Here is a 25943-nt window from a genome sequence, read left to right on the forward strand (position 1 = left end):
CTTTTCTATAAGAAAAGTCATTGATCGACAACTTTTCTATAAGAAAAGTCGTTGATCGACAACTTTTCTATAAGAAAAGTCGTTGATCGACAACTTTTCTATAAAAAAAATCGTTGATCGACAACTTTTCTATAAAAAAATCGTTGATCGACAACTTTTCTATAAGGAAAGTCGTTGATCGACAACTTTTCTATCAGAAAAGTCGTTGATCGACAACATTTCTATCAGAAAAGTCGTTGATCGACAACTTTTCTGTAAGATAAATCGTTGATCGACAACTTTTCTGTAAGATAAGTCGTGGATCGAAAAATTTCCTCCTATAAAAAAATCCAATATTATTAAAAACCATTTTTTCAAACAAAATCCATAATTAAATTCCCAAACTTAGCATGAACTCCCTTGCATCTAAAACTTAAAATACAATCTGTGTAAACTGTAATATACCAGAGAGGAGTTGCTTAATTTAATCAGTTTCCTTAACTGTTTCAACTAAAATATAAAATTAATTCATGATTTTTTTTTTGTATTTGTATATATTTTTAATATTTTTTTCTTTTTTTAAATGTTTTTGCTTTATCTGGTTTTACATAAGCTTAACAGTAAAATGTGTTTTTAATGATTGGTTGTTTTTTCGGTTATTAGTTTTGTTTTTTTATTTTACTTTTAGTAAATGACAATTTGTTTTTATTTTTTGTTTTACTGAATTAATAAAAAGCATCATAATTAATAATTATAATAGTATTTGATAATAATAAAAAAGAAGTAAATAATAAACACTATTTAAAAAAAATATTTTTAATATATAATTAATGTTTTATATAGATAATAGTTTAATTTTTTGTTGGTTTTGCATACATATACATATAAAAAGTTTTTTTTTTTGAATTTTTGTTTTTTTTTTTTATTATTTTTGTATTTAATTAAGTAAGAAATATTTATAAATTAAATGTATTTACTTTATTTTCTCTCTATATGTAATAACTTTTCTATAAAAACTAATAAAAAATAATGTTAATTTATGTTCCTTTTTTGTTTGTTTTCTATGAAAATGATTCTTTTTTTTCTTGAAAATTTCTAGTTGAAAGTGAGAGTTTGCAAAAATGATATTTTTATCGAATCAAACTACTGACATTTTTTTGGGAGATTTTATTGAATGTTAGATTCTCGAGAATCTCTCACAATTTCCTGCTCTTCATATTATTAATGAACTGGGAGTAGCCACAAAAATTATGCTTTAATTTCCTAACTTGAAATACGAAGTCATAAATTTGAATTTTTGTTTCATATTTTAGTTTGAACAATTTTAATATCTTTCCATTTTAGCTTCTGCATGTTCATTTATAAGCTGGACTGCTGGTAGTTAAATTGGCCACAGATGCGGAAATCCTAAAAATTTTTTATATATATTTTTACAGTTTTAATAAAAAATATTATGACCTGTAACCAAATTAAAACAAAAAAATCTTAAGTTTAAACGTATATATCGTTTGGAATCTGAATATTACATTTAAGTTCATAACCCCTTAATGTTGGTGCAAAAGAAGCTATTAGCAGACGAATCGAAATGAAAAATGTGTTGAAATTGGAAAATTGAAAAACTGTTGAAGAGAGATTGATTAGCAAGATTAATAACTCCTATAAGAAAATGCCATAAAACAAGATCTATTCTTCCTATTTAATTTCGTATAAGTGCAAATTTTTAGTGACATAAGAAATGGTTTGCAATTCCTGGTCTAGTGGAACTTGGATTGTTCCAAAGCGTAGGTACGATTGTCGTGGGAACGTTAAAAAACTTCGTTTATCTACATTCCTATAAGACAAGGTATTTTCTAACCTGTCAAAGTCTCTGAAGAAAAATGAAAATTTATCAATAAATGAATAACTTTTTTAGGTTAGGTTAGGTTAAAGGATGCGGTCCATTGCGTTTAAGAAGATAGGAGAATAAAATAGAGAGAAGAAAAGGAAATGAATAGCGGATAGTGAAGAAGTGATAATCTGAATAAATAGTTCTTCTTTTTTTGAAACGTTTTTCAATTTTCTAAAGTTAAAAATTATAATTTCGTCATGTGGTTAACTTTCGATCAATCTTTGCAATCTATTTTAAGTTCACTCGAATTCGAGCGAGTTTTCGGAGATCATATTTTTATAGAACAAATCAGTGGACCAACATTTTGGGGGGTTCAAGTCAAGCGGCACTAGAGGCTTTTAATTGTTTTAAAGCTATGCCAGTTTTGGAGTAAAGAAAAACCTTGGGGAATGCTGGGTTCTTGGCAATTATAATATTTCGGGTAATGAGCCAGCAAATGAATTGGCAAGTTTGAGAATTCGGTTAGACTACTCTGTGCCACTTCTTTCGTGGGGTACACGATCACTACTCCGGGAGATTTCAACTAAAATGGCTAGATGACAGGGGATTTTATGTCCATCCCTAAGAAAATCTGGCGTATAATCTCCGAGGAGAAACCTGATCATCACAGGTCAGAGTAGAGCCATGGAGTAGCTACGATACTGATTACTGTAGGACCTGCCAAGACAAGGCAGTCGAACATTTGCTCTGGGTCTGTCCAACTCTCATTAATGTAAGACATAGGCTCTTGGGAGAGCGAATAACACAGGCTCTGTATTCTATGTATTCTAACACCGGCCCTGCAGGTCACTGCAGGGTTAGAGCCATGGAGTAGCGACGATACTGATTACTGTAGGACCTTCCAAAACTAGGAAGAAAGTCGAACATTAACTCTGCCTACTCTCGTCAATGTACGAACCAGGCCCTTGGGAGAGCAAATAACACAAGCTCTGTATTAACTGTATTCTAACACAGTGCCTGCATGTCATTGCAGCGTGAGAGCCATGGAGTAGCGACGATACTGATTTCTGTAGGACCTGTCAAGATGAGGAAGACGATCGAACATTTGCTCTGGCACTGTCCAACTCTCATCAATCAATGTAAGACACAAGCTCTTGGGAGAGCAAATAACACACGATCTGTATTTATTATCTAACATAGAGCGCGAAGTAATTCTTCAACTGTTCGTGGACTCGTATTTAATTATCATATTATTTCTGCAATCTCTTCTCTTTTCCCCCAATGGACCAGCAGGTTTTTTGATCGAGCTGTAAGTAGGTTTTCATATTAAAAATAGTAAACAGTAGGAAATGTTTTTTTTTTTTTTTTTTTTGAAAAACAAAATTGCAAGGGACTACCATGGGTATATCCCTTTTACAAAATTGTGTGATGGGTAAGAGCAATTCTTAAGAAAATCAAAAATTTCCTCCCACATTCTTTTTAATTGAATTGAGGAAATATGGGAGAGTTGTGAAACAATCCATCATGAGAGATTTATAATTATCAGGGAATACGTGTAGCTTGATTCGATTTTATCATATCATTTCACACAAACACTAAATATATTTTTACTAGAAATGGGAATAATTACATTTTTTGTAACCCTTTTTTTTTGTAAACCAAAATTTTGTTATAAATAATAAATGTTAAATATTTGGCTAATTTGGTTCAAACTGTTCTCTGTTACTACGAATATTTTGGTTGTTTTTTATTTTTAGCTCTGCCAAAATTCTTTACATAGAATGGGAGGAGTGTGTTTGGGTTTTGTGGGTTCATTTTCATTGAATATTTTTTTTTATTTTTACATATTAAGTTTTAGTTTTTCAATATTTTTTTTGTTTAAATAGTTTTATTAAAAACTTTTTTGTGGTATCATAGTTTTATTTTTTTCCAGTTTTTTTTGTTTATTTTATTTTGTGTTAATTATATAGCTTAAATTATGTAAAAAGAGTCCTATATTTAAGTTCACAATAAAAATCTTATACATACATATATATAAATTTTATATAACTTTTTTCAAATATTTCTTCCAGTTTTGTTTTCATACAGTTATATAATAATTAATTTACAAAGTTTGCAAAATTATTTTTGTTTACTAATTTTATAACATGATTTGTGTTGTTTCTATAAAATATGTTTTATACATTTATATATATATTCAGTATTTTTTATTTTTATATTAAATATATTTTTATATATAAAAAAACTCAAAATAGCTTTAGAGAGTTTTTTTGTTGTTTTTTTTTTATTTGTTTTTGTTAGCAAAAATATTTATATCTATTATAATTCTAAAATGTTTTAATTAGCTTTTTTAGTTCTTTGTGTGTTTTTAATTTTTATTTATTTTTTTATTTAAAGAAGCAAAACTAAGAGTTCCCAATATTGTTGATTTCAAGTCCATAAAGGCAAAGAAACATTTATTGTATAACTAGCAGTAAGGTAAGTGGGGACAAAGGCCCCCCAGAAATTTAAAGACTTAAAGAAATTAATAAATTAAATTTCGACAATACATGGATACTGGATAGCTAATAGAACCTAGAAACAATTGCCAAGAGATCAGGAAAGAAAAAATGAAAATTTTGAATGCAAAACCTCTCAGAATAACATTCTAAAAAGATGGTAAAATTGTTTCGGGTAAGCTACCTGTAGGTGTTGGCCAGAAAAAGTCTAAAGCTGCCGGGATGGCCCTCCTTTCCAATTTAGTCAAAACTTTGAATAACAGGAAAACAAATCTGAATAAAAAGTTTCTAAAATTGTTAATTTGAAGTCCATAAAGCTATTATTCTCAATTAGCAGGAAGGTGAGTATGGACTTCATATAATTTCTGCTTTAGAATAAAAACCTAAAGAAATTCATAAATCAAGCTGCGGGGAGATGCTGGACAGCTAATAGTGGCATAATCTAGAAACAATTGCAAGGAGATCAGGAAAGTAATAAACTTGAAAAAAAAATGTAAATGAAGAATTGAATACAAAACACCTCAGAGGCTAACAATCTAAGGCCAAAGATGGTCAAATCACTCCGGATAAGCTACCTGTAAGTGCCGGATAAAAATCGTCTCACTTGACAGTTTCTACAACACGGCCACTTTTCTGTTTGGCCAAAACTTTGAATAACTGGAAGTCAAATCAAAAGTTAGGTGTGTTGTGGCCACAATTGGTCACACACAAACACGTCCCATGACGTTGTTAGAGGCAAATGACGGTATTGTAATTTATTTTCAAAAATAAATCATATTTATAGCCATTAGTTGGTGGCTATACTGATAGAAGATATTTCAAACAAACTTCTTTGCTCTTCCTTTAAGAATACTGGTGTTGGTGTCAAGTCGGATTTAATTCAAAACAACAATTACTTGCGTTTAAACTCAAGATGTTTATGTTTTTTGAGTAGAGTCACAGTCTAGCCGTGTTACTTTACCCCGTGAAGACAACTGATTTCATGCTTCAATTGTTGAAATAACAAATTTTGGCTCTATGAAGTAGGAGTCCACTCCAGAAAATTAAAAAAAAAAAAAACAATCGTAAAATTGGGAATGAACGAAAATGTTCAAATTCTAAATTTTTTTTAATGTTCAGTCACCAGTGTTTTTCGTTGTAAAATTCAACTCTTATTGAAGGCAATTTGTCCTGCATAAACTCCAGGTTATGCTAAAGCTGTAAACCCCCCTTCCGTACTTTAATTCGTATATACCCCTTATATTTTGTCAGTGGAGAAAGTGAGAAAGTCTATCTTTTGGTGTTTTTTTAACAACCCAAATTATCTATTCAAAATATAATTAATGAAATGTAACAGATTTGTTTTAGATCATAAAAAACCTGCTAAAGAAATCTTATTGGCAGTGCATACAAATTAGATTATTTTGACAAAGTGCTGTAAACTTTTTTTAAATATTTTTAAAACTCTCAGATTTGCTTCAAAAAAATTCCATTAAATTATTGTTGTGGATGTGCATACTTTTTTTCTGTTTTGTTTTAAAAATTTAAACTTAAATTATTGAAAACGTTTTTTTTTTATTTTTTTTTTTGCTTTTTTCGATTTTTGTTTCTTTAAATTCTATACTATAATTAATTAAATAGCTAAAAAAGTTTATTTTTGTTTTTTTTTTAAATTAATTCATAATCAAAAAAGAAAGGAGAACATTCAAATATAATAGAATATCAAGTCATTGTCCTGTTGACTCTGACATACAACAACAAAACAAAAGGTTTCAAGGTTTAAGGCTTTTGTTTTTTGGTAAACGGTGCACCCACCACATCCCAAACACAAGGTGCACAAAATAACTTTATTTTAAAGTTTGAAAAGCTTTAAAGAGTTTTCTTTTTTGCCATAAAAAATATGAATACGTGAAATATACAAAAAAGATGTGTTGTGGTTTTTTATATTAAATAATTTCAAATGAGCTAAGCGCTAAACTAAAATAATAATTTAAAGCTAAACTTATAGAACAAAATCCATATTTCTGTTTTTCTTTTTTTTTTTCTTTTTTATAAATCGCCAAACAAATACTAATTTCTATCACTTTTCGTTTCTTGTATTTCGGTTCTGTTTTACCCTCTAAGGGTGGTTTTTGTTCCTTTTGCCTAAATGTTGGTTTGTGTGTGTGTTTTTTTCTTTTTCTAAATAAGTTGCTCGTTCTTTAAAATAAATATTGTTTTAATCATACATATAATGCAAAAGCCTTTCCTTTGATGCCTTTTGGAGTTTATATATTTTTTTCGAATTTTTTCAATAAAATAAGTTTTTATTGAAAATAATTATAAAAACCATTCGTACCTTGACCCAGTTCTCGTATAGCTGCAAACGGATCCTTATCTCCGCCATCACCATTTGCTGAATTGTTTACATTCAAACCCAGGCCAGCTAAACCATTGCCAACCAATCCAGCTGCTCCTCCCGGACCTGTAGTTAGGGCAGCATTATGAGCATAATTATGATGCTGTAATGCTTCTTGGGCTTGAGGACCTTGGCTCAAAACGGCAGCATATGTGGTATTGCGGCCATCGCCAGCAGCACCTGTTGCTGTAGTATTAGGACCTCCAATGATGTTATTGCCACCACTTGAGTTTACACTATTTGCCGAAGTTTGCTCATAATTGGGCGCATGAAAACTATTAGCCACGCCATCGGTCAAGGCATTAACAAAACTATTATTGCCCATAAACAAATCCATGTCGCCGCCACCAACACCTCCTTTAAGGCCACTTGCATTGAAATTATTATACAATAATTTTTGCAATGTGGCATTATTCTGTTGCTGATGTTGGTCTTGAAATAGTGCTTCAATCAGTGTATTCGAACCGGTACTTAAACCAGCTAATATATCATTGGGACTGCTGTTTAGAATATTATCTGGTGTAGACGATGAAAGCGAATGACCACTAGTAGATGCCGATGAATTACCGGCACTGTTTAAATTGTGACCATTTCCCATTGTAAGGCCTTGACGTCTATACAGGGGTACCGACGATGAGTTTGATGATGTTGAACCAGCTCCGCCTCCCGATATATTTGGACCCAACATAAATTCTTTGTTATTCAGCAGAGAGTCTAGAAAGAAGAAATAAAAGTTAAAACGAAGTTCAAAAGGTTTGGAATATAAGTAAACAAGTTAAAAATATCGGATATATACCCTCAGCATTTGACCATTAAGTTATGTATAAAGTTGTTGGTATTTCTATTAAGATAGGACCTAATTACATATCCTATTTATACCCTCAGCCATATGGCTAGAGAAGGTATATATCATTTGATACGGCCAAAACGTGCCTTATCGAAATAACGGTTTTAGACCCTAGGTCTCTTTGGACCCTAGGTCTCTTTGGACCAAATTCAAGACATTTGGAGTCGATCTAGCGATGTCCGTCTGTCTGTCTGCATCCGATTTGATCCAAACTTGGTATATTGCAATATTATTGTCAAACTTAGATCGAGTTCGAAGATGGGCAATATCGTTCCACTCCTTCTGGTACCCCCCCACAAAATGTCAACATTTTTAAAGAAAACAAGTAAGGATTTTTTTCTGTTTTTGGTTCATTTGAACCCCTAAATATTTTGCGATCAACTCCAAAAGCAATTTGACTATATTCGTCAACGAAATCAGCATAAAAAAACTAGAAGTTCGCCTATTGTGTATTTCGGATATCACATGTAAGTAATGTTGGTATTTTTTCACACAAAAGTAGTGGTCCATTCTACCCGCTGTCTGAAATTCTAACTTCATGCAAGATTTCGTGTTCTTTGGTTTCTATTTGTGACCTTTATAACGGCTTTTGAGTTGCTTGTCTATTTCAACCCCTAAATATATTGCGGACATCTTTGAAGCCCTTCTGAGCCTAACCCTACCTTTGTCAAAAATTTCGTGAGGATCGAACGATAATTGCAATCTGTATATAAATAAAAACCCCAACCTGTGTTGTAAAGTGCAAAAATATTACAAAATATACACTTCAATATTATAAGTCAAATTGAAAAAATCGCATGCGATAAAAAATATGAAAAAAATAAAAAAATGTCACAAAATACTACAAAATCTATATTAACATCATTATTGATATCTTTTTATGCGATTTTTTAGATTTTATACTTTTATGTCAAAAGGGCATTCTAATTTTAATTAATAATAATTTTGTCAAAATCGCTTCAACCATTCTGGAAATATAAACATTCTAGCTAGCATCTCCTTCCTTTGTATATATACATTGTATATATTTCGCTATATATATCCGATATTTTTACTATCGGCATCTACGTAACGGTCAGATTTGACCTTTCGTCTATTTGTGATTTCGCCGGCATTAAAAATATTCGCGTTTTAATGGATAATTTGACTTTTATTTATCATAAATGCTATGGTCTATTTCAACCACTAAATGTTACCCGATGACCATCAAAATTGGAAGGCTTCTGCCCAGCCCAAAGCTCCAGCCCCATGCTAACTTTCGCTTCGATTGGTCTATAATTGTGACCTGTAGAGCAACTGCAAAATCAGGAAATTTTTCAGTTTTTGGTCCATTTCAACCCCTAGATATTATGCGATCATCTCCAAAAGAAATAGGGTTCTATTCTGACACTAACACCACCTACATTTTAAATTTCGTGAAGATCGGGCCATAATTGCGACCTGTAGAGTGATTACAAATTAACATGGACAGACGGACGGACGGACATACATAGCTAGATCGACTCAGCTCGGTGAGATAGGAAGATCCATATATACTATCCTATGTGGGAAATAAATATTTCGTGGTGTTACATAATTTTTACATAATATTTGCATCAGTGCCAGGTCAGGAGCGAAAATGGACAATATCGGCCCACTCCATCAAGTACCTTCCCAACAGAGGGTCAAAATTTTGAATAATTATGACTCTTATAAAATGTAATGTAAATGTCTGATTGCCGTTAAATAATACGCATAACAATATTTTTATTAACCCAAGATCTGGTGTGAAGATGGAAAATATAGGTCCCCTCCCCCACATAGTGTCAAAATTTTGAATATCCATGATCAGAGATCAAGGTCACTCATATCCACATAATGAAGCTGGACTTGAAGCTTGTGGTGGGTCTAATTACAGGACACTGCAACAAAAAGGCCATGATATCCAAATAGGCGGTGACGACACTGAATACTGCAGGCACTTACTCTGCCACTGCCCAACTCTTGTAGAAGTGAGACAGAGGCTACTGGGTAAGCAAATTCTGCCAGACTTGTCCTCCCTCTGCGACATCGAGCCAGTTAGCTAGAAGACTAAAATGGCTAAGGACGACACGCTGATACACCATGGACGCAAACCTACTTTCTTCTCTACTCTTTATTCAGATTCTCGCTTCTTCACTATCCGTTATTTATTTCCTTCTCTTCTCTCTATTCTATTCTCCAATCTTCTTAAATTAGGATGACCACAATGGACCAATAGGTCTCTGAGTGGAGTGGTGGTTTATACAACCGCGCATCTATTAACATAACCTAGCCTAAGCTCATAAAACACGAAATTACCATCTGATTCCATTCATACTTGGCAAATTTCAATATTTCCTTGAACACAAACCAATATGGAGGAAATCGGAGCATTCCCTTTGGTACTTCCCCCACAAAGGGTCAAAGTTTTGAATAACCAGAACGATTATAAAATCCGACATAAGCATCTGGTACTCTTCAAATTAAATACATCACAATATTTTTATTAACCCATGGTATGGTGTGAAAATGGGATATATCGGTCCACTGCTTATTTTACCTCCCCCCACAAAGGGTCAAAATTTTAAATATCCGCGAAGGACATAAAACACGAAATTATCATCTGATTCCATTCAGACTTGACAAATCTCAATATTTCCTTGAACCCAAGATCTGTTACCAATATGGAGGAAATCGGAGCATTCCTTTTGGTACTTCCCCCACAAAGGGTCAACGTTTTGAATTACCAGAACGATTATAAAATCCGACATAAGCATCTGGTACTCTTCAAATAACATACATCACAATATTTTTATTAACCCAAGGTCTGGTGTGAAAATGGATGGGATTTCGTCCAAAGGGACCTATCATCTAAACCTATGTATCGATAATACGTTTTAGCCGTATCAAAAGATATATATCCTCTGTACCGAATGAATAAGGGAATAATAAAGATAAAAATATTATATTAAACCTTTGTTCTGCGTTCTAACTTATTTGGAACTTTTCAAAACATGCTACTTACTATTTCCCATAAAACCGCTTGGTGGATTGGCGGCGCCTTGCTGCTGCGGTGGCATTCCACCCAACATACAATTTGGTCCCATCGTATTCTTGGCCATGTTACCCTGATGATTATTCATGACAGCAGGACCGCCACCCCCACCAACGCCATTTGCCGAACTTCCACCGGTGCCAATATTTGGAAATATTTTACTGCCACCCAATAGGTTATTAGACGATGATGAATTCGAGTTGAGTATCATATCGCCACCGTTCATTGCTGATGGTCCGGCATTGTTGCTACTACTACCGCCAGCAACACCGAATAAATCTCGCAATATGGGCTGTGAAATTTCATTGCCATTGAGTATCGAATTAAAAACCATATCGATTTGTTGATTAAAATTAATATCCAAGGGTGGAGTTTCATCGTTGAGACCAACATTTGATGGCATGGGATTACTGGGCGGCGGTAGTGGACCCATAAAGGGGTTAACATTCCTTTGAGGCGGTTGTTGTTGCTGCTGGGGTGGCTGTTGTTGCTGGTAACTCATCAGTGGTTGCATAAAAGAGGCATCTCTTGGCATAAGTTGCTGCTGCTGCTGTTGTGTTGGAGGCTGTGGCTGAACTCCCATGTTATTCATATAGGTTTGTTGCAAATGTTGTGGAGGTTTATTTACCGGCTGTTGAGGTTGCGGCTGTTGTTGCTGCATCATGGTGCTTACTTGTCGCAACACTTCGGTAAATTTATTGGCAGCATCTTGACCCTGTGTCTCCAAAAGCTTTAAGTACCACTTGTATTGCGATTCTTTCGGTTCAAAGGCCATTTCGTAGATATTCATATTTGGCGGCAAAAGTGAGGCATATTCGTGGGGCTGTGGGAATCTTAGTGCTGTAGGTGATTGTTGCTTATTGGCCGAGCCAACCATGGCATTCGGTGGTGGAGGTGGGGCTTGGAACATTGTTCCACCGATATTCAGTGGAACATGGACGTTGTTTAGGAATTGAAAATCTTTATCTTTCATGGGGCCTGGTAGATTGTTTTGTCCAAAGAAGGCGGCGTTCTGATTTGGTGCCGCACCTCCAGCTGCAGGTGGCCTAGGCATAAAAGGGTCCATAGGACTTATGGGTCCATTAGGTATGCCGCTCATATTACGTTGGTTCATCATTTGCAATTGGTTAGGCGGTGGTGGGGGTGCATTCCCCTGTCCACCAAAACCTCCAAAGTTGCTATGCACCTGAGTTGGTGGCACCTGTGCACCCTGACCGGGATGTTGTTTGCCAGCGTACAGGGCTTTATTAGCCAAATAGCCTAAGTCATTGGGATTGTTTCGCATTTGTTGTTGATTTGATAGAGGTGGTGGTTGCAAGGGAACACTCTGCCCTCTCATGTTCTGGCCAGTTTGCTGCGAGCCCATTTGCCGACCATTGGCTCCATTGGGGTTGGGAGGTTGCTGCATTTGCTGTTGTTTTGGTAACACAGTCCAAGGATTTGATTGCGGTGGTGGACCCCACAGACTTGCATTTGGATTTTGGCCCGTCGGAACGCCAGATTGTTGACCAGGAGCAGATCCAAAATTTCCACCACTGCCAGGTGGCCTAAGTTGTTGTTGTTGGGCGTGTTGCCACGGCATGTACTGGGAAAATTGATTGCCACCAGCTCCATTTGGTGGTGGTTGACCCAAGTGTACAGGTGGTGGTGGTGGCCCCCGAGGATTGAATTGTTGCCCACTCATGGGAGGAGCAGATTGAGGAGGCTGCTGAGGACCACCCGCTGGGGGTGGACCTATGGCTCGCATGGGCATATGATTTGGATGCCCATGGAAATGGTGTCCACCTTTACCGCCCACCATGCCTTGATTCATCATGACAGCTGCTGCAGCAGCTGCGGCGTTATATGCCGCTGCCGCCGCTGAATGAGGTCCATACATATGTGGCATTTGTTGATTTGCCATGGCAGCTGCATGATGTGGTGGTATTTGTCCCGAGCCACCTCCGGGCAATAAACTTGGATGTGGTCCCATACCACCGGGGCCATGATGATGTCCTGGATGTGGGCCCATTGGATGATGATTGTTGGCAGCCATGGCATAGTACATGGCAGCTTGATCACGTAAGTAAGCTTCAGGTTGTAACGAACGTGGTATAAATTCGGGCGCGAGTGGATTAAGGACATATCCCCGCTTTAGTTCGACACCATCGAGTTGAGAACGCAGTTGCCACATGGTTATACCAAAAAGTGACTTATTTTCATCACATATCTCAATGAAACGCTCCCAAACTTTACGACATCGTCCTATTGAACACAAGGCCACCGGATCTCCAACTACAGCCACCAGACTTTGTGCTCTTGTTATTGCAGTGTTAAGTAGTTTTGAGTTACTTAAAAATCCATAGTCGGCGTCTTCTGAAGGACTAGACGATTGACCGGGAAATCCACCGCCGCCAGCTGTGCCCCCAACACCACTACCACCGGCGATGGGTAAACACGTTCTTCTCGTACGTACCGTTGATAGAAAAATGGCTCGAAACTGTTTGCCCTGGACATTGAGAACACGTTCAACTGATATGCCACCCATTCGCCTTTTGCGCAGCTCGGAACGAATTCGAAACACCTGATCGGCATAGGGTGTCATTATTCCAATGCTGGCATCATTTATTTTACCCCACGAACTAGGCCATTTCTTGCGCAGCTCGGACACACGTTCTACTACTTCATAAACCTCCGAATTATTGTAAAAAGCTGTTGAATTCTTATCTTGAACATCTTCACCACGAGTTGTAAAGAACGTGAGAGGATAAAATTTCTCATGTCTGGGCTGTTTCCCTGATGCTATCAGTTTTTGCTCATAGAACAGCTCGGATGTAAATTTTATAATCGCTTCATGGGCACGATAATTTTCACACAATAGAATTTTGCAGGGAAAGTTTGAAGGATAATGATCGTATAAACGTTCCAGCAATGATATATGCAATTTGCGCTCCTTGGCAAATGCCGAGAAGAGTTCAGGGCTCATTTGCATGTGATCTCCAGCCAAAACAATGCGAGTACTATCATTGGCTAGGGCCAGTGGCATTATTGCTTCACATTCCATTGCCTGGGCGGCTTCATCCAAGAATATGTGGGTGAAGTAACCCTTGGGGAGATCTAAATTGGCCAATTCCATGGATATACTTAGAGTGACGACCACAATTCGATGTTTCATAATATCCTCGACCGTGGGACGACGGAAATTGCCAGCACCATCAGTGATACAATACTAAAAAATGCCATAGAAAGGGTAATTAACAATGGATCGCAGAAGTCTAAATTGCATTCTTCATACTTACTTTTTGCACTACACTATTGACGGTAGCAACCCAACGTTTGTGATAGTACACCCTAAGAGGAGTAGCTTCTTCCAGACCTGCTTCAATCCATGGATGAAGATATTCCTTAATATATAAATCAGCCGCCGAATTTGAGTGTGTACATATGAGTATCTTGGCTTCAGGCTGTGTAAGCAGCTGTTTTATGGCCTGGGCCAGTGTGTAAGTTTTTCCCGTGCCAAAGGGTCCAATCAACAATATGGGGGGCAGTTTTATGCTTAGCGTTGTAGTTATGGCATTCACAGCCTCTCTTTGCTTGGCATTCAGTTTGGGTTCGCAAGACTCCGACCATTGTTTCTTCGGTGTCCACGGTATGTTGGGTTCCACTTCAGTGGCTGGGAATATAATTTTAAAATCGGTAATTTTATCAACGGCATGATGCCATTCACAATATGGTAGACGATTTAGTTGAAATTGTATGTCCACATGCAGTTCGGTGTCGGCCTTCAATTTCAGGGCCTCCACACATTTAGACGATAATTTTAAGTAGATCACATTCTTGCCCTTGTCTTCAATAACAGCCTCGTACACATGGCGTTTCTTATCGACGCCGAGATTCGCTTCATCTACAACAGATATATACACACTGGAACAATTGGATAGAATTAAACGACCTGCCGACGTATCCTCTGAAACGTCTTTGCCCAAATGCATTAGAGCAAACAGCTCACCCGATAGCGAATACTTTGCCGTACTTGTGGCCATGCCTGCCGGAGTAAGTATGTAATTGGATGTAACGTTCAGTTTTGTGCGCAAATTGAAGCGCGCAATTTGTTCGTAGCGAGCAATTTCCTCGACGTACAGCAACTCATGGATACGGGAACGATAATTGTTCTGCGTCAAACGTTTATCCAGTATTGTCGACTGTGTCAGGGTAAATGTTTGCGCTCTGGGACAGGGATAACGCTCGAGCATTTCTTTCTCATGCTTTAAGTCATTGAGATAGCCTTCAGTCTTCATGTGGGTACCAATGGTAGTTTCGAATTTCACCAGGTGTGTATTGGATACATCCCATCTGGTGGCCGAACTATTGATTATATCACGTTTGATTTCCTCGATTTTCTCCGCATCACTTACTGGGACTACATCCACACAGAGATGTCGCACCAGTATTGGCTCTGAACCAAAATCGAAACAAACTGCCTGACGAAATGTGCCATAGATTTCAGTGTGGAATTCGACCGTGACATGATGTTCAACTGGTGTACTGTTGGTTGTACATGTAGAGGATGATGACGAAGACGACTCAGCGTTACTATCAGTGGTGGACTTCTTAGATTCCTCCTTTTCCGAAGATGAGGTGGATGTTGATGACGATGATGTAGATAATTTTTGTGGCATCCATTCCTGGTTTGTTTTTGCATCCAATTCATAGGTTGTATCTGGTGTTTTTATGCTTTTCAATGCGAAATGACTACGATGAGCATCCTGTAGCAGGGCAACGGCTTTTAAGGTCTTACCGGTTGTTTTTAATACGAAAACCCATTCGCGCTTTGATGTTTTGGAGCTTATGCTCGTAACCAAGTCTTGTTCACAATTTGCTTCTATGCCATCAACCTTTTCGCACATGATCTTTTCGGGTGCGGTGGATTGTATCCATTTCTCTAAGATTTGTTCGGTATACGATTTGCCGTACAATTCTTTTTCACAAGCTTTCTGCAGCCGCATGCGCCTATATTCGAAACGCTCCTTCCATTCGTTAAGTTCATCTTGACCATGGGCTTCTACACACTGATTGCCGTAGTGGCAAAGCTGTGATTCTGTCCACGACTCACAAAGGCTGTAGGAGTCCAGGGTAAAGCCTCTGGGCGGTGGTCGCCATTTCCAATCTCTGCCCTCATCTGACATAATGACATTCTGATGGGCTTCGGTTTGACAGTGTTGGCGCAATTCATTTCGGCTACTGAATGTAATCGCACAATACGAACAAGTTGTGCTGTTGGCATCTTCTGATGTTGCCGCCGCATCATCGGCTGTTGCTGTTTTATTGCTGCTAGCGGAACTGACACCAAGTGATGCCAACATGAGACCAGACATATTATTGAGAGGTCCACCACCATTTGGTGTTGGATTTTCACGTTTCTTAATACCTTTGATGTTGGTATTACTACCAGTGGCACCTGTGGCACCCACTCCTCCACCAGCACCACATAAATGTTTACTGTATTTGTCTAGAGCCAGACTTTTGCTAGCCCAGTTATCAAGTTTATTATCCAGACTGGCCATTTTATCATCTAAAAAGGCTAAATCCATTAACTTTTGTTCGGATTTATCATAGCTGTACAACATATTAACAACAAGTCGGTAACCCTCCAACACATTGCAAATTTCATTGAATTTACGAAAACGAAATTGTGCAATCCATTCTTTGAGAGTTTTTTCGGCTTCCTGCAAAAGAAAAGAAATGAAAATTATTAGGCAAAGACGTCACATTTTTTTACTTTAAATTAAAAAAGTTTAGAAGTTTGCAAATCGTCAGAAAATTCGGTCTGTCTGGTTAAGTTAACGAGTGCTGGCGTTTAAAGTGTCCTGCGATTCGGAATGAGTGTTGGTCATTTTATAAAGAATCGTGTACAACATTCGAACTAGGATCATTATATACGCATCACTAAGTCATGTATATGGGCAGGATGCAAGTTATCATATGCAACTGGAAATTGAATACCGGACTAAGGGAAGTGTAGTGTATGCTGGCTTTCGAGCCATATCTGAATAACAAAAGTCGCGGAAATTGATAGATATTTTCAAAACGACACGCGTTATATTTTCGAAAAAATGAATCCCAGCCACCACTTTTCTCAAGAACCATTGAAACATTTCTACTTACCACATATTTTTTGAGTTTACATAAAGCATGTATTTGCCATTTTCTCGTTCGCGACACACTGGTCAAACAGTCAGCAGGTTGTTGTTCACTAATCATGGATAACAGTTTGCGGGCATCAGCCAGACAAGGTTCATATTTGCCTAGCTCATACAGACACTCGCAACGTCCCAGCAGGCAGATAATATGACGATCTTTTTGTACACGATTCCATGTTGGTGCCGAAGCCAAGATCTCATCATATAATGTGGCAGCACGTAACCAATTGCGGCAACGCACCAAATCGTGAGCCTGCTTCTCTTTGTCCGTCATGATAGCCATGAGATTTGTCGAGTTGTTCTTCATGGTGTGTTTATTTGTATTTGTGTATTAAGCATTAGAGAAAGGACTCGGCTTGTGATAAGTACAAGGACTAACCTTTTCTCCAGGGTTATTGTTTGTTTATTTTTATTTTTTTGTTTTGTAATTTTAATCTTAATTTACAAATCTATTATACATTACTTTTAATTTATTGCAATTAAAAGTTATAATGCTTAATTAGGACATTTTGATAAATTAAGTTGTTGTTGTATGTGTTATTTATGGAAAATTTTCTACAAAGAAACAAAAACAGACGGCCATTACTAATAGGTTAATATTTTCAAAGATGTATGTTGATGTTTTGTATAAATAATTCAGTTAACTGAATTATGATTCTCCAGACGACTATAGGTTTATGTCTCCGGGAAAAAAGAGGACTATCAGAATTACAGAATATTAAATAAAGTACATAATTATATATCATAGTCGTAAAGAAAACATATGTGTGCATTAGTCCATATAAAATAATTTAGGTATTCTACGTTTAGGCAGTAAAAAACTGATGGATGGGTACAGGACTTTCATTATTTTAGATTTCGTTATAAATTTACATCAGTACGCTCCTTGTAATATCATCATATGGTCTTGAAGAATTACTAAACGAAAAACTAGCAAGCAATTATAGGTGTGCGAAAAATTGGTAACTCTGGAATGGCAGGTAGACTTTGTGGTATAAAATGATCAGTCTTACTAACGCATTAACTTCGACTTATAGGGTCAATGTGAAAAACTACTTTACCGTTTCTGTTAAGAAATAATATTCTGTATGAACAAAGTACAGGGTGAGATGAAAAAACTGCAACCAACTTCAGACTGCTGCCATTTCAAAATTATTTCAGTGACAGCTCATTATATTGCTTACAAGCGTTCAAAAGTATTTTAGTGAGAATTTTCCAGAAAAAAAGTTATTTGTGATGAAATTTAAGCGTGACAGTGTGATTTCTTTATATTGGATTGGAAAACCACAAGTGGCTATTGTTAGAGCACTCCAGCATTTAAATGTGAATAAATCTTTCGTGTTTCGTACCATCGCTCGTTACCGTGATACTGGTAGCGTAGCCCGACGTCGAGGAAGTGTACGGAGGGAAACATCAGCATCAGCAGAAATGGTTCGAAAAGTAAGTAAAGTAAAGAAGCGACTTGATCGAAACCCGCATCACAGTCGCTGCAATATTCCATTCGCAAATATTGAAAAATGAGTTCGGGGTAAAGCCATTGAAATTCCAAAAAGTGCAAGAACTTAGACCACCAGAACTTAAGCGCCGGCCATGCTGATGGTGTGGGCCGCCATAACAGCCGATGGTCGCTCTCCGTTTGTATTAATCGACCGTGGCATAAGAATAAATGCCAAATATTATTCTGGAGGGTGTATTAAAGCCTTGGGCACGCAAACATTTTGGCCGCAGAGCAGCACGCGCCACCCAAGAATGGTTACAAAATGAGGTTCCTCGCTTCATTTCCAGCGCAGAATGGCCACCAAAATCTGCGGATACCAATCCGTTGGACTATTGTGTCTGGAGTATTTTGGAAAGAAAGGTTGGCACTAAAAATACCAAAGTGTAGATCACCTCAAGCAAACGATTCGCCGGGAATGGGCCAAAATACCGCAGAGCAAATTTAAAAAAAAATGTAAAAATTATGGCGTTTAGCTTTGTCGCAGTTTTATTAATCTCACCCTGTATATAGCGTCTCATTTTCCAGCATTCTTGTAATGAAGCTTCTAATTGGAAATTGTTTATTGATATGGATTATTAAAAACCCCAATAGGATTTATAAGCAATTAGTTGGAATTAGTAAGATCTATTTTAGATACACTGACATTGGTAAGATCATTTCAATTTGGGTGTGTGAAAAAATACAAAATCCTAAAGGAAAGTAGACTTTGATTATAAAATAAAATCCTGCAACGAAGCTACGACGTTAATGCAACTATAACGTCGTAGCTTCGTTGCAGGATCAAAACTAATTGGCACTCCCTGTAAGAAATACTTTTTCGACTAAACTTTGTAAATACACTCAGTCTCCCCCTTTCAAGTGTTCCTATAAGGAATATTCGAATTGGAAATTGTGTTATTGATATTGATAATTAGAAACTCCAATAGGAATTACAAGCAATTAGTTGGAATTAGTAAGAACACTAAAATTGGTAGGATAATTGCAATCATACGTGTGATGTTTTTACAATTACGTTCTTGGTCTGCTCATATGGTTCTAGTTCAAATTTTATCAATTGATATACTTGAAAAGCCTGGAGTTTTCAGGATTTTGGTACGTTTGTCAGGTATCCCCCAAACAGAAATTATTTACAAATATTAATAATTAGGGACCCCAATAGAAATTATAAGCAATTAGTTGGTATTAGAAAGACTTATTTCAGAGACATCGAAATTGATAGGATCATCTTAGATCGCAGTTGGAAGATATTTCGACATTTATGGTTGTTGGTGTTATAGCAGTTTATGTGGGCGAGCTTGTTCTGCGAATTTTAATTCCAATTACCAGAATTAGTAAGCTTTGAGATTATCTACTGTTTTTAAAGACATCGGTAGTATCGTTGAAATCTTGAAATATGTTATATTTCGACATATTCTGAGCTTGTTCTGCTAAAAGGGTTCTAGTTCCTAATTTACGAATTGTTTTACTTTAATAACCTTAAGTAGTTGGTCATGTTTGGTGGTACAATTAAAAAAATGGAGTATGGCTCAGTTGTTTTTCAACTTTTCGTCAATGTGATTTGAGTCGGATGTAGCATTAATAACGTCAAGGTCAAACTATACCAGTTTTATCATCAAGGCAAACGAAGTCTTTTAGCTGCAATATGTATCAAAAAAATTACACCCACTTTACAACTTATCGACTTAAACATGCTGTCAAATATCACCCCTGGGATTTTTGGATATCGGATTTTAATGGGTATTAATTTAATGGTCCTTGCCATTCACACATTCAGCTGGGGAGAGTAATGTGGTCCCATTCCATATGCTGAGAATATGGTAAGGATAGGAACCGCTTCCATTTCAATAAAAACTGAGGTGTCTGCAACATACACTTATGTTACAACCTCTTAGGATTGTCTGGACACGTCGACCAATATGTTAAAAGAGTTCTTCATATCAGCAGTGCTTGTGGTAAGAAGTATAGTTGTGGATTTGTTGTCACTGACGATGGGAGCCAAAACCAAAATCTGCACATACATAGCGGTCTAAATAGCGACTATTGGTTGCGGAACGTCAAGAAATGTAAAGATTAGTGTTTTAAAATATGACACCGCATGGGAAACTCTCATGCCAAAAATAACGGAGTTTTTTTTTATCCTCGAACAGATGACATGGTGACCGTATCGAATTTCTTTAATAAGTGAAGAGACAGCTTGCTCTGGTCCGTAGGACGAAAATGTGCATAGTACAAACTGATGTAAAATTCCTAATTTACAGGTTGTGATTATTTGTTTGGCGTAATCGCAAAAACATAACTATAATATCCATGCAAAATGTAGCAGAGGATTTGCTTATTTGTTGAAACCTCTTCATGTGAGGACAGAACTTCAATGTCGTAAGATCTTCGTAGCTTTATTTTAATATAACTTATTAAGCTTGCCGATGAAATGATATATTGGTGCTTTAATACAATCCTTCTTGTTGAACCCATGTTGGTGTTTCCTTCAACAGAACCTAATGACGCTTCCGCTAATCCTTCAAAAGCTTCTATGTCCTAGTGCCCTCTGCTATTTTGATACATAGTTACATAAAATGGTTGATAGGCACTTTCTTTGGAGACCGATAGTACATTGCGAAGCAATATTAGAGAAAAGAAGGATTGAAACTATTTGATATCCAAATCTGCTCCAGGGACCATCTTCGACCCGAAAATCAGGGGAAAGTTGCGGAGTATGCTCTTAGTTGTTTAAACCTCTTCCTTGTCCCCACAGAACTTCCTTGTATATTGTGCAACATCATATAAGCTAGGTTTAAAATATGAAAAGAGAGCGGAAACATAATCATTGTTTTATTTATAAGTGAGTGTTATTTACCAACAATTTAGATTCCTAGAGTTTAGGCTTTTTAGCATAGCAATTTTTTTTTTTTGCTTCCAAGACGCTAAATTTGTTATTTAGTCTTTATAATTAGTCTGACGCTCAACTTCTTACGGTAACCCCTTCTATCATACATCCATACTGTCCAGAATTTGCTAGTTTATTCGATACAGGCTTGTTCAATTCACAAAGTTCCCGGAACGTTAAATTGTATTAAAATATTCTGCCGCTGTCGATATAGAATCGCATATAAGGCAGCCTGAGTGTGCTTCTTCCCATTCCAGTCAAATTTAGGTAATTGACTAGGCCACTAAACTAGAAATACATAGTTCTATAAAGTCAGTGCATTATATCCTTGTGGAGTTCAGTACAAGTAGGTAGGTAATTTTAAACAATTTTACTGAAGTTACCCCTCGGTGTCCTGAGTGTCCTGACACAATTCCTTGGGGAAGTCCATACTACCCGGATTATGTCCCCTAAAGTTCGACTAGTTCCTGTTAGCGTATGTCCAACACCAGCTATGCGAAACATGTATTTCTAAATTTGATACCTTCTTAAATATCCGGCCTTCGCCCAAGGCTTGAGACTTTCTATTCTGGCTTAAGCCACCCAAGGTTTTTTTTTCTAAATTTGAATATTTTTAGTAGCTTGGGATTTTCCCTCCGGTTATGTGCAACGCACATATTCGGTGCACCCTGATTCGGTCATTGGAATAAGGGTGCAAAATCTTCACTTTGGTACCCATACTGCCTTGGGTGGTCTTACAAAGACTGGAATTACAACAGACACTAACGGATCTTTAGAGGTCCATAACACGGCAAGTACGGCCCTCGTTGTCCGTATTCCCAAGGAGTACCGGTGGTAAACATTTTAGATGGATCTGCGAGGGGGTTCAATATCCTACTTCAGCCTGGGTTCTTCCAAGAGCTATTGTCGTTTCTACGTATTCCTCTTCCATCCTAGTTGTTGGTCGAGTTCTTCCGTAAAGAGTTTGAACACTTAGCCGAATTGAATGAAACCTCCCATGAACTGCCCTCCTCTCTATGGAAGTGACATCAACAGTAACTGGAATACCATAGCTGAGTTTCGTTGTTGCAATATATGTTTATTTTTTGTGTGTTTCTAGGGAGCTTAATACTTCACGCAACCACATTCTGCAAAAATTAAATACATTTTTTATTATTTTTAATTTGTTTTTCAAATAGCAAATTTGCTATCAAATTCATTTTATACCTCAATAAGGGACACCTACATTTTGTAAACAATCATCGTTGTTGTTTTGCGGTAAGTTGTGGTGCTTATGTACTATGCATGGAAGGGAGTACAAAAAAAGAGAAAGGGGTAAAAATAGACCGGTGATCGACCGGCTTTAAAAAGTGGGAGACGTTGGTGCACATACATCCACCTCGTTTTAACGCTTTGAAGAAAAAGACCATTAGAAAGAAAGCGAGAAAAGAAAACCAACGAAAACTATGTAATTTTTTTGTTGTCTTGTAACCACTTTGGATTTTTTGTCCCGGTTTCCTTTCATTTTTTCAATAGCTTACGAAAAATCGAAAAATAATCCATTTCAATATTCGTTTTGTCAATTGTGCGGATTTCTTGATGATATTTTGTTTTATATTATTAATTATTTGCACTTTTCTCTGCTACATTTTTTTTTTTGTTATTTTTGTCACTTCATTTCTTTTTCTCTGCACCCAATACTTTTTTTCGTTTTGTCTTTTATTTTTAGTGTACAGTCATTTTTTCGCATAGAAGGCGACCTTATTTTCGTAAATTTCCCTTAATATGGCTGCAGATTTCATTTCCAAAAGTAGCAACATACAATTTGCGAATATTTACAGCTTAATTACACTAATTTGCTACGTTTTCGCCAAAATATCGGCATAATTTTAATAAAATAACCATACCGTGTACTAGGTCTGTCGTAAATGGTCGTTGACTAAGAGACCGCATAGTGATGAGAGGAGAACAGGTAATGAGTAATTTAGTGCGAAATGGAGTAACCGGTAGTTGATATGAAATATGCAAAAATCACAATTAGCAAAATGTCTTAATTATTTGATTGTTGTTGAAAAGCATAACTAAAAAATGTGAAGAATTTTTTTTGGAAATGGATAAAAATTATCCACTGTAAGATAATAAAAGGTTTATATTACAACACAAAAGGGGTCTGTTTTACGAAAGTGAATGCAAAAGAAAAACATCATTACAAATGAGTTTTGTATATTTTTGTCAATTCTACTATTTTTAGTAGCTTGGGTTTTTTACTCTGGTTGTGTCCTACGCCTGCTAAGCTACCAAAATTTTTCCTATTTGGAGTAAAATCCGAAATTCTTTATATTTTCTGTTGTTTTGATGATTGACGACGGCAATATAGGTATCAATTACAATCTCCTGAAGTCCGTATTACAGCAATAATTCCACCGATAATTAAAGGTGGAAAAGACTTAAAATCTCGACCCAGAGGCGGTAATCCACAAACATTTTTCTTAAGAAATGAAAATTTCGTAGCCGATCTTGAAATATACAATTCCGGGCGTCCACTCTGAGACTAAAATTTGTGAAAGGAAATACTGTTGTGGTAAGTCTTAATGCCGCAAACGTTGCAAATTGATCTTCTCAGAAAAAGTTGGTGGGCCTCAAGGACAGTTTATCAAAACTACGAGCAATATATAAATGGTAAACAAGTAAAAAGGCTGTAAGTTCGGTCGGGCCGAACTTTGAATACCCTCCACCATTTGGAATGAATTAGGCAATTCTCAAAAACAATAAAATCCGTTAAAAATTCTATTAGAATCTTAAAAATACCGAATGTTGCTGTTATATTAGGGTCTATACGACGAGATGGACCTGCATAGCTAACTTTTGTCATAAGCCATTACAATATTCAAATGCGAAACTTTAAAAAAATCGGTGAATAATGGTGCGAAAATCATCAAAATACCGAATATCGGGAGGTACCGTAATATGGGGGCTATACGAAGACGTGGATCTGCACAGATTATTTTCTGTCTTAGTATTCATTACGAACTCCAAATAACAAGTTTGAAACAATTCCTGTGAATAATGTCGCTAAAATCGTCAAAATACCGAATATCGGGAGGTACCGTTATATGGGGGCTATACGAAAACGTGGACTTGCACAGACAATCTCCTGTCATAGGCTATAACATCCATTACGAACATCAAATACTAAAATTGAAAAATTCCGATGAATATTGTCGCTAAAATCATTAAAATACCGAATATCGGGAGGTACCGTTATATTTGGGCTATACCAAAACGTGGACCTACATGGCCCATTTTTAATACCAAAAGTCCTGCAGACAAATCGATATAGCATTTTATGCTGACCAAGAATATATATACTTTGTGGGGTCTAAAATGTATATTTCGAGGTGTTGCAAAAGGAATGACAAACTTAATATACACTCCATACTATGGTCGAGGGTATAAAAGCGTTTGACATTTTGATATTTTCGTAAATTCCATAAAAATTCTCAATGAGATTACTTGCGATTTAAGATTTTGCGATTACTCACAATTGAAACATCACTAGAAATACTCGTGTCAAATGAACCGACAGAAAAAAAAGAAATAAATAAAACCAAAAACGTAGTTGCCAGATACAACAAAATACGAGTAAAACAAAACAAATTTAAGAAAGAATAAAATATAACACAATTTCTGAGCTATAAATAAAAGAACTATATAATAGAAACATATCTATTATTTGCTTAATAATCAAAAAGCCTATTCTTACACATTTTTTTCGCTGAACACATTTCAAGCAATGTGGCCACTTTGTTTTGTAAAATTGTTTTTTTTGCACATAAATAAATGAACAACATTGGGAGAAACACACATACGCAGCATACTCAGAGTAAATAACATTTCACAATAACAATGTTTTGCATATTTCATTTCTTACTTTCAAACGTTTTTGCACACATTTTTTTATCCCCAAACTTTTATTTCAATGTTTGCTGCTTCGCCATCTATAAAATAGCAGCAGCTGTTAGCTCTTTTTTTGTGTTTCTTATTTTCTGTATGTATTTTCTCTCACACAATCACACACATTTGGTAGGAAAAATTCTTAATTTTTTCGCATCGAAACCATTTTGTAAACCACTTGCACGTTACATCATTTGCTTGCGTTACCTTCTATTCGCTTTGAACTCACCTTAAATGACAATTTTGGTTTATTTTTTAATGTTTATTAAACTATATATTTTATGCACTAATTTTAATTACATATTTAGAACAGAGAACCGAGCCATACTAACATTTTTGCCAGCGCCGTTAATGCGGACATGGTTGAAGCGGTTTTGAATGAACGGCGTCCATGGCGAATGTTTACCTATCGATTGTTATTATGTTCGATTAAACGATGTAAGGCCATATTTACACCCGTTGTATTAAAATGCGAAATATAACATTTTCAACCTTTATATAATTGCAGGGTATACTAATTCCAATGTAGAAGAAAATGAAAATAAACAAATAAAATAAATAATAATCATAAATAATAAAATAAATAAATGCTTAACTCTAGTTTAGTAGAAACTCAATTTTTTCGAAATGTTTTCCAGTGGTAGGTATATTTACCCTGATCCCCGGAAACTATTTTTTTCTTGGGGGACGGACCCGGGACCCCAGATTTTTGAATCGAAAGTCCGGGTTCAGGACCTCGAACAGACCCGGATCCAATTACCCGATATAGACAATATATGTGACCACTTGTTGGATAGGTACAGGATAGGTATTCATAAGCTTTCAAACGATACCTATATTGTCTACATCGGATTAAGTGGATCCA

The 25943-nt window shown here is 36.3% G+C and overlaps 1 protein-coding gene across 3 annotated transcripts; it reads right to left on the reverse strand.

Annotated features, from left to right (window-relative positions):
• Positions 1–1144: 1144 nt before the first annotated feature.
• Positions 1145–25406, reverse strand: LOC101887992 (probable helicase with zinc finger domain). 3 transcript variants are annotated; one of them, XM_020038334.2, is made up of 5 exons: positions 25308–25406; positions 16729–17318; positions 13863–16289; positions 10555–13792; positions 1145–7396 (listed from the first exon to the last, which is right to left on the reverse strand). In XM_020038334.2, the coding sequence occupies exons 2-5, from the start codon at positions 17068–17070 to the stop codon at positions 6591–6593; spliced, it is 6813 nt and encodes a 2270-aa protein (XP_019893893.1). In that variant the 5' UTR covers positions 17071–17318; positions 25308–25406; the 3' UTR covers positions 1145–6590. The 3 variants fall into 3 exon arrangements, with proteins under 3 accessions (XP_019893893.1, XP_005175912.1, XP_058985290.1); XM_005175855.4 differs by lacking the exon at positions 25308–25406 and adding an exon at positions 23032–23094; XM_059129307.1 differs by lacking the exon at positions 16729–17318 and having other exon boundaries at positions 25308–25391.
• Positions 25407–25943: the final 537 nt, after the last annotated feature.

The sequence above is a fragment of the Musca domestica genome, unplaced genomic scaffold, assembly GCF_030504385.1.
Source record: "Musca domestica strain aabys unplaced genomic scaffold, Musca_domestica.polishedcontigs.V.1.1 6, whole genome shotgun sequence".
Lineage (NCBI taxonomy): Eukaryota > Metazoa > Arthropoda > Insecta > Diptera > Muscidae > Musca > Musca domestica.